The sequence below is a fragment of the Lepidochelys olivacea genome, assembly GCF_965140295.1.
Source record: "Lepidochelys olivacea isolate rLepOli2 genome assembly, chromosome: 20".
Classification (NCBI taxonomy): domain Eukaryota; kingdom Metazoa; phylum Chordata; order Testudines; family Cheloniidae; genus Lepidochelys; species Lepidochelys olivacea.
In genome coordinates, this window is record NC_140430.1 from 4,111,677 (window position 1) to 4,121,080 (window position 9,404).

Consider the following 9,404-nt stretch of genomic DNA (forward strand, 5'->3'; position numbering starts at 1 on the left):
TTCAGGCAAGCCAAGGGACAAAGCAGGCTGGGCTGGGGCTGGACACGAGAGCAGCCAGGTGTGTCCGGGCGCTGCCCTCCCAGCCCCCTGCCTTCCCTTTATTGGGCTCTGGCCATTTTTAGAGCCGATAAAAGAAAAAAGTTAAGTGTCCAAGAACAATCATTATAAATATAAACTTGTCGATCCCCTTCCCCCCCGGGATTCCCCAATCCACCCTCAAGGAAGCAACTCCCACATGTGCACCAAGAATCCGGCAGTTTGCCCTGGCCACCGCCTGGTAGTAGAAAAACCGCGCGCAAATATTTCTTGTAAAAAAAAAAAAAACAACAACCCACCTGCCCCGAGCGTGGGGAGCGGGAGGGGTCCGTCACGCTGCTCTCAGCCCCTCGCGCGGGGAGGAGGCGGCTGAGACCAGCGGCAGGAGGCTGGAATGTGATAAGGCAGCAACAGTTATCTTGTAAACGGTTACAAAAGGCGACTCAAAAGTGTCCGTGAGAACTCGGGGTGAGGCCCCGCCGGGCCCCTTCTTAACACAAACTGACCTTAACCAGAGCTAGGCCTGCCCAGGACCACGCGCCTGGGGAGGGGGGAGACGCCACCGGAATCCCAGCGTTCCCCGGGGGGAGACGTCTCGCTGCCTGCTCGAGTCCGTCTCCGTGTGCATGCCGGTGGCGGCTCCCCCCCCCGGGGGCGTGGGGCGGGTGCAGAACAGGCGCTCTCCCAAGTCCTCCGTTGGGTCCCCGTGCGGGGACGGGGTGGGGGTGGGGGGTGCTGGGGCGTTACCCCTCCACCAGGCTCTTGTCCTGGAGGTAAAGGTGATGCAGTGCGTTGAAGGCCGAGATCCGCTGGTAGGGGTTAAAGGTCAGCATCTCCTACGGAGGAGAGGAGAAAGGGTTAAATGGGACGGACCCCACCCTACCCCCACAGAGAGGGACTTCGGGTCTGAGGCTCCCCTCCAGTGGATCAGCTGGGGGCCACCTGAGCCAACTGGGTGTTCAAAGAGTAAGGATCAATTAACAGGCCCCTGTGTCCTGTCTCATCTGTCAATACCCCCCTCCCCAACCCGCAGCCCCTTGCTCTCCCAGCCCTGGGCTCCCCACCCTCCAGCTCTGCCGATGCCCCTGGGCATGTCATTGCCAGAGCCCCCTGACCTACCAAGAGAAGCTGCGCCCCCAGCTTCTCCATCTCTGGCACAAACATCTCCACGGGCTGCGGGGAGCGTGCCGTGAAGGCGCAGTGCGGCAGGGCCACGTCTAGGGGCCAGTCGTCCTCTGCCGGGAGCCCGATCATGCTGCGGGGGGAGAGGAGAGAAGAGAACGACTGGGACGGGGCAGCAGGGAGGGGGTGGGACATGGGCACTGCCAGCCCAGAGCAGAGGTCCACGCAGCCCACTGTCCCATCCAACCAAGGGCAGGAGGAAGGAGAGAGGAACCCTGCCCGGGATGCGAGGGAACAACCTGCCCTACTAACTCCAGCCAGCGTTTTCCCTCTGCCCTGAGGCTAAAGGACTCTGATCCCTTGTTTAAAAACTAGGTATTTTTCTCTCTCTGGCTCTCTCATTGTCCACGGGGCGGGGTCGGATTCTCTTCTGAAGCCTGCCGAGCTCTCGGCCTCGTGAGCCCTTGTGGCGGTGAGTTCCACAGGCTAAGGCTGCATGGGATTCCAAGGATACCACCTTTCCGTTTCCTTGACAAGCCCTTTGTGAGCCAAGCCCAGGCTCCTGGACCCACTGGTGACTCCCTGTCCCACCTCCTGCCCCCTACACGGCTCCAGCCTCTTCAGACAAGACCCTATCCCGGCGCAGTTCCGATCTCTGGGGAGGCCAGGGCTGACTGCAGTCTCACCCGCGATTCCCAGCAGGATATCTCCCACCTCCCTCCAGCCTCGTATCTGCAAGGAACAAAGGGGCCTTTTTAACCCCCGCTACGGTAACCCGTGTTCACCTTAAATTAATTAAAAGAATGAAATAATTAGATAATTAATAAATAAATTAATAAGAATTAAATTAATTAAAAGTTCACAGCGGCTGCTCTCTGGGCCAAGGGCCGGCTCTGTTCTGTCTGCGCAGCGCCGTGCACAAAGGGGTCCCGGTCCGTGACGGGCGCTCCTAGGCGCTACCGTAATACACCTAGTATCTAACTAACCTGGGTTCCAATCCTGGGCAGACCAGGCAGGGGTAGCTCGAAGCCCCGTCACCTCGTCGAGGCAAACCCGGCCACCAGCACTGCTACCTCCCCCTCGGCCCCAGGGTTGAAATGCACCTTCCCTCCTCTAGCACAGAGCTGCTCGCAGCCCACGGTGCTGGGCCCCGGGCCGCTTGCGCGAGGCAGCTCTCTGGACATTCTGCACCCCATGCGGCAAAAAAAACCCTCGACTAACATATGGCCGGTCGCCTCCTTCCTTGGCCACCCGTGGGGGGAAAGGCTGGACCCAGCTTGATCTTGAGCGCGGCAGGGTGGGTCGCTTACTGAGCGTCCCAGAGAGTTAACAGGACAAAGGAGACAAGCACCCAGCAGCCCCCCACCCCACAAACTCCTGTGTTTATACCTCCAGAAGCAGCTGCCCCGCCCTGTCCCATCAATCAGCAGCTGTCACCCTGGCTCGGCCCTTAGTGCCTCATTCAAGAGCTGCTTGAATGAGTCCCATCCCCCTCCCGAGCTGAGATCCCAGGATGCCCCCCGGCCCCACATCCAGCCCCATCCCGCAAGACACTAGGGAAGCTTCACAACTTACTCAAAAATCTTGCCCAGCTGGTCGGCTTCTGAGTTGCCACAGAAGAGGGGCCTGCAGGGGAGAGAAGGGCTGGCTTCTGAGCTGAGAGTGGGGCGTGCTCCCCGCCATTAGCCCCATCCCCACTCCCTTTGGGGCAGAACCCATATCAGAACCAGAGCCGGGATTCTCCTCCACTGCGGCATGCTCAGCTGCTCCGTCCCCACTCAGAGGTGGCTGCATGTGCACACACTCCCATCCACATCACCCTCCCGCCCCACTTAACAGGCTCAAAGGCCTAAGAGGCTGAACAATAGCGGGGGGAGGGGGGGGCTCAGAGGGGCCAATAACAAGGGCAGTAACAGGCCAGGGCCCAACTCCCCCTCCCCAAGCTAGCCATGACCTGCACAGAAGGGGCTGGCTGGGCACCAGGCTCATTCTCACACATCCCCCCACCCCTGGAGAGGCCCAGAGCCGAGCCCACAAGGCCGGGAGGGGAGATCTGGCAGCGAGGGGCCCCTCCCCGTCTATCAGCACAGAGCGGAGCCGATAAGCCAAGCAGGGGGGTAGTTCCTGGCTCAGCCCTAATCAATTGTCTCCCAGCTGCGCTTGCTAAACTACGGCAAGGAGGGGAAGGGGGGAGGCAGAGACCAGCAGGTGGGCTCCCCATCATGATCTGCTGCTAGCTGGAGCCCAGAGCCGACCCAGCCGTGCCCATCATAGTCCCCAGCAGGGCCATGTTACCGCAAGGCAGCGTGACCGACTGGTCGGAGCAAGAGCCTGGGAGTCAGGGTTCCTGGCTCCGTGAGACACTGGGCACGACGCCTTCCACCCAGAAAAGGGACCTGACAAGACCAACCCCCTGGCATCAAGCACTTTGGGGTCCTTAGTTAAGTGGTGCTGGGGAGATGCCACCCTGGGGGGTTGTGGATGGGTGGGGTTCAAAGTTATACATGGACATCCAGCCATGCCCTGACCCGCAACACACCCAGCCATGCCCTGACCCGCCCGTGCCCACGCCACCCATGCCTGCCCTGTGTCTGCAGGCACCCCAGTGCCGGCTCCCCGGCCCTGCTCAGCCCCTGCCCAGCTCCTCCCCACGCACACTCACTTCCGCCGGAACATCTCGGCAAAGATGCAGCCGACGCTCCACATGTCCACGGGGGTGGCGTAGGTCGACTGGAGCAGCACTTCCGGGGCGCGGTACCACAAGGTAACCACCTGCATGGGCACAGTCACGTCAGGAGTGAGGGGGGCGACAAGGGGGGCGACAACCCAAGAGGGGCCCCCACAGGGCAGGGAGGACCCCTGGCTAGGCAGCCCCCAAGGCCACACGTCCTGATGCTTCTCAGACAGACTGTGTTCTCCTCCCCGGTTAGAAGCCTGCTGGGGTTTAGGGCTCCCCTCCCGCAAGCAGCCTACGAGTCCCACATCTCCTGGAGGGTGAGTCTCTCCAGGGCTGGTTGGAAGCTCAGAGCTCCCGGTCCCTGCTAGGCAGGAAATGCCTTTAGGCTGAGTGTCCCCACCCACCGGTCCCAATTCCTGCCTATGGCACAATATTTACCCTACAGATTCCACGCACCCCACTGGCTGGGGGGAAGCATCATGGGGGCTGCCGGAGCCTGCAGCTGCACCTCCTCCCCCCACAGTGCAGGGACCCACCACACTAGAGCTCATCTTCGTGGAGATGTGACGGGGTAACCCCCGACAGCAACAGACCCAGCCTGCCCGGGCGGGGCTGCCCCAGGCCCCGGCTCCAGGCCCCGCGAAGAGCTGGAAGTTAGCAGCTTGGAGAACCCCAAAATCTCTCAGCCCCCTGGCAGGGCAGGGGGCCTCAGAATAGGGCCTGGATCTCCAGCCCCCAGAGAAGGAGGAGCTGCCGAGTCAGACCACTTTGCTGCTCACACGGCCATGAGCTTCAGCTATATTATTCCCGCCCGTGCTTGGAGGCCCTGGGAGCTCAGACCAATGATGTCTGAGTGCGCCCAGCCCCTGCCAGGTTCCCGGCACACCCCGCTCCCACCAGCATCGGCAGCAGGGGGGCCACTCGGAACAGCGGGGGTTTCCCCAGGGTCCCCTTCGGGACAGCGCCTTGTAGAAGCTGCGTGAAGATCCCACTGATGGGGGTAACCGGAAAGCACACGTGTCTGGACGGTTCCGAACCCTGGGGAAATCCCCCCTTCAGAGCAGAGAGGGGACCCAGCGGGCTGCTGCCCCATCTGCTCGGAGCACAGACAGCGAGAGCAGGCCCAGGTCGGCCCGGGGAAGGAGCCCGTTGCCCAGGGCAGGATCTCGGGCTCGGGGCCGACCCAGGGGGAAGATGCCTGCAGCAGAGGAGGAGGCTAACTCAGGCTCACACGGCTCCCAGCCCTTAGCCCCACCCACGGCAGCAGGTCAGACACTGACCAATCCCCTCCCCACGGCGGCAGGAGCCCCAGCGCCAAAGGCAGAATATTCCAGGAAGGAGCCGGGCATCTGCATCACAGGCACAAGCGCGGGACTGCAGGGGAGGAGGCCCCTCAGTATTTCAAAGCCAGGCTCCAGGAGCCAAAGGCTGCCCGGCCAACCCCCTCCACATGCACAGGCCTTAGGGCCGGGAGTGCTCACCACAGGGGTCAGGGCCATCTGGCAGCTGTAGATCCGGGCCAGGCCGAAGTCCGCCAGCTTCACTTGCCCACCGCTGGTCACCAGGATGTTCTCCGGCTTCAGGTCACGGTGCACGATGCAATTCGAGTGCAGGAAGTCCAGGCCACTCAGGAACTGGCGCATCAGGTCCTGGCCGAGCAAGGGGAGAGTGCAGGGTCAGATTCCCCGCCTGCCCCAGCAGCGCGTGTGGGGCTGGGCCCAGGGACACAGGACGGGAAGGGCCCTCCTGGAGCATTGAGTCCAGCCCCAGAGCCCGTCTTGTCACCCTATTCGCAGAGCTATCCAGCTCCAGCTCCGGACCAGTTGGATCGTTTGTCCCCTACTGGAGGCTGTTGCAGACCCTGGGCCAACATTGTCTTTTGCCTTCACAAGCTCGTCCCCCCCCGGGCAGCCCCCGGCTATACTGATGGAGAGCACTCAGATGTGTTTAGGCTGAATGAGCCCAACTCCTGGAGCCTCCTCTGGGCGAGCAGCTCTCCCCTCCCCGATCACCCTCTTAGCCCTTCTTTGCCCCTGTCACGAGGGCAGGGGGTGCCGCAGGGCGGGGGCACCACGAAGGTCCCTACAGCCAAGGGCTCGGTTCCCCATGTACCTTTATCTTCTCCACTGGCAAGCCTGGGGCTGGCGCCTTGTCCAGATACGTCTTCAGGTCCTGATCCACGTGCTCAAACACCAGGGTCACCTTGGTCTCGCGCTCCGTCCGGGTGGTGGCACAGACGTCCATCAACCTGCGGCGGGGCGGAGAAGGGAGCTTGGCGGGGGCTGGGGATCCGAGGGAGGGAGGGAGGGGCCAGGCAGGGATCTGACACATGCTCTGGAAGCGGGGCTCCTGCTCGCAGCTGCAGGAACCCAATGATCCGGCTCGACACAGCGCGAAGGACCAAGGCTGTCTGGGCCCAAAGCGGGACTGATGGGACCCCCCAGGCCCATCTAGAGGGATGGATCACAGCTCTGCCAATGCCCCTCACTCCTGCCCCGCAGCCCCCTGCTATCCCGGCCCTGGGCTCCCCTGCCTCACACACAGCTGTGCCAATGTCCCTCAATCCCAACCTACAGCCCCCTCTCCTGCCCCCCATGCTTTATATCACATGGTAATTTGGGGACAGGCTTCCTGAGCCCCTGTTGTGAGCATGCCCCTGAGCTCACAGTATCAAACCCCTGCCCAATAACAGAGCTGCAGCCAGTACTGGGCTGATTCGATTCCCCAGCTGCAGATCCTGCCGCCAGATAGCCCAGAGCAGGGCTCCAGACTCTTATCTGGCTAACTCAATCAGCGATTCCCGCGGCCCCACGGCTTCAGCACAGGACCCAGAGATCCTTCTCCCACTGTACTGCCCTCTGGCACAGAGAGGCAGGCAAGGGGCTGGGAACTGCCTGGGAAAGGTCTGTGAAGCTGGTAGCAGGGAGGAGACGGGGGGGACCGGGCTGGCTCACGGGCAGACAGAATGGAAACTCCATGTGCATCCCTCAGGGCCCACGACTCAAAGGGATGGAGCCCAGCAGAACCGGCCCCTGCAAGCCCCTCTGACAGGGGGAGCCGTCGCACCGAGGGCAGCGGGGTCCCCATCCCCGGAGATCACTGCGGGGCAGTATGCCTGGGCCAGGCCCTTCGCAGTGGGGTCGGGACGGCTCCATGAGCCCCTCTCACCGTAGGAGGCCGCCAAGGAGCATTCAGACAGCAGCAGGACGGTGCTCAAAAAGCTACAGTCCCTTGAGAGGCAGCTGCCCTCAACCCCCAGCGCACCCCCTGCCTCCAGGCATCCACCCCCCTCCCCAATGCTTTGCCACACGTCCCCCCCAGCCCTGCCCCCGCCCCCTCCCCCCAAGGCCCTGCTACCGAGGCTGGATTTTTAGAAGCTCCCTAAAACGTCTCCATTTACCCCCAAGCGTCTTATACAGCCGGGAGAGGGGCAGGATGGGGACCCCACCACCAGTGACCTCCTTCCCTGGAGCTCTCCCCACCCTCCTGCCTTCACCCCAGGGTTTCTGTAAAGCCAGCAGTGCCCCAGGCTGGCATCAGCAGAACCCCCAGCGGAGCGGAACCGACTGGCAGAGAAAGGCTAAGGCAACGGGCCTCTGAACACCTGGGGGCCAAGGCCGGGCAAGACTCAGAGCAGCTCTCACGCCTCCTCCCCCTGTGCAGGCGGGCCCCTCAGCGGGGGGAGGACGGACACCCTCTGCCAGTGGAAACCCGCCCTTTTGCCAGCTGGGCCATCCCACGGCCCAGCTCCAGGCGCTCTCCCTCCCCGCGGCTGGCGTTTCAGGGCTCTCAGGGAGGAGGCAGCTTCCAGACCGCGGCTCAATTCCTAGAACCGGCCGCACATTTCCCAGAGCTGGCAAAACGAGCGCAGAGCGGCCTGGGGCTGCATCCAGCTCCCAGGGATTAGCTCATACAGGAAGAGAGGCCCCAGAGAGCAGGGCAGGGTTCTGTCCCCGGCACGGCCACTCCAACCCCGCGGGCCGGACTGGCCGTGTGTCTCCTACACAGACCCCAGATCGGGGACCCCTTCCCGCTCCTTGCCTCCCACCCACACCCCAAGCCCCCTTTCCCTTTCCACCCACACCCCCAAGTCAAGGGGAGCCCCCACCCCCCTATGGGATACTGATTCCCCTTCTTGCACAGCCCGGGATGTTTATCCCAGGGAGGCACAGAGGGAAGCACCCCAAAACCAAACTCCCGCCAACGCAAACTAAGCGCCCTCCGGCCCCACGTGACCGGGCACCGTGGGCACTTCCTCCCCGGGGTCTCGGCTTCCTCCCCGGGGTCTCGGCTTCCTCCCAGCCCCGCCCCGTCCGCACAGCTGCCCCCCAGCCCCTCACCGGACGACGTTGGGGTGGTCGAAATGCTCCAAGCGCTTGAGCAACGCCACTTCGCGCACGGTGGAGAGCGGCAGCCCGTTCTCGTTGGTCTGGACGCGCACGTTCTTGAGGGCCACGAACTTGCCGCTCTGCAGGTCCCGGGCCTTGTAGACGGTGCCGTAGGCGCCGACGCCGATCTCCGCCACCGGCTCGTACTGCGCCCGCATCTCCTTCGCCATCCTGGCACCGCGCCGGCTAGGAGGGAAGGGGGCGGCAGGTTAGGCGGCGACTCCGGCAAAGGGGATTACGAACTCTTAGCCACCCCGCCTGCTCCCTCTTGCACGCCACTGCCCAGCCCCCCCAGATTCACCCCATCGCCCACCCCCACCCCGACCCGGATACCCAGCCTGCCGCCCCCAGCTCCATCCCAGGCTCTCGGATACCCCCCCTCTCCTGCCCACGATAAATGCGTCACCTACCACCCCACCCCTGAAACGCACAATATGGGGCTCCCGTAGCAGAGCCGGGGCGACCCCACAATTGCCCAGCGCCCGGGACCCCAGAACGGCTGCCCCACAACCTCAATAACCCCACCACAAAGACACCCCCCCCCGACACACACTGCAGGTGTCCCACGCCCCCCTAAAACGGCACCAACCCCCCCCTTCTCCCCCCAAACCCACAGCCACCCTACAACCGCAGCGTCCTCGGCCCCAGACCCCTTGGGCAGCAGCACACGAGGCGTGGGGCTCGGCCCCCAGGAGCGACCCTACCAAAACAGACGCCCCACCTGGCCATTTCAGCGCCGAAGCCCTGCTCCGGCCGCGCCGGGCAGAGGGCGGCCCCGGTCCGGTGGCTGGCGAGACTCAGGGCCGAGGGCTCGCCCCACCCCGGCCCCACACCGGCCCCGGCCAGCCCTGCCCCCACCCCGGCCCGCACCATGTGCTGTGGGGGAGGGGACGGAGCCTGGGCTGCCCCGGGAATCCCGATGCGGACCAGCCCCCCCCGCCGCGGCAGGGGCTAACTGGGGGGGTCAGTGCGGGGGGGGCACAATGCCCAGACCGGGGGGGGGCTGGCGGGGGGTCGGGGGGGGCTGGCGGGCCGCGCGCGGGGCGGGGCTCGGGGGGGAGGCCCGGCCCGGGGGGGGGGGCGCGGACTCACCCCGAGGTGGCAGCGCAGCGGTCGGGGCCGGGGGCCGCGGGTGTCGGCGGCGGGGCCCGGGCGGGGGCGGGGCCGGAGGACCGGAACCA

The 9,404-nt window shown here is 64.3% G+C and overlaps 1 protein-coding gene across 2 annotated transcripts; it reads right to left on the minus strand.

Moving 5' to 3' along the window:
- Positions 1 to 11: 11 nt before the first annotated feature.
- Positions 12 to 9,404, minus strand: CDK4 (cyclin dependent kinase 4). 2 transcript variants are annotated; one of them, XM_084610046.1, is made up of 8 exons: positions 9,316 to 9,404; positions 8,176 to 8,409; positions 5,948 to 6,083; positions 5,317 to 5,484; positions 3,821 to 3,930; positions 2,734 to 2,784; positions 1,156 to 1,291; positions 12 to 872 (listed from the first exon to the last, which is right to left on the minus strand). In XM_084610046.1, exons 2-8 carry the CDS (start codon positions 8,391 to 8,393, stop codon positions 780 to 782), a joined length of 912 nt encoding a protein of 303 aa, XP_084466172.1. In that variant the 5' UTR covers positions 8,394 to 8,409; positions 9,316 to 9,404; the 3' UTR covers positions 12 to 779. The 2 variants fall into 2 exon arrangements, with proteins under 2 accessions (XP_084466172.1, XP_084466171.1); XM_084610045.1 differs by lacking the exon at positions 9,316 to 9,404 and adding an exon at positions 8,945 to 9,111.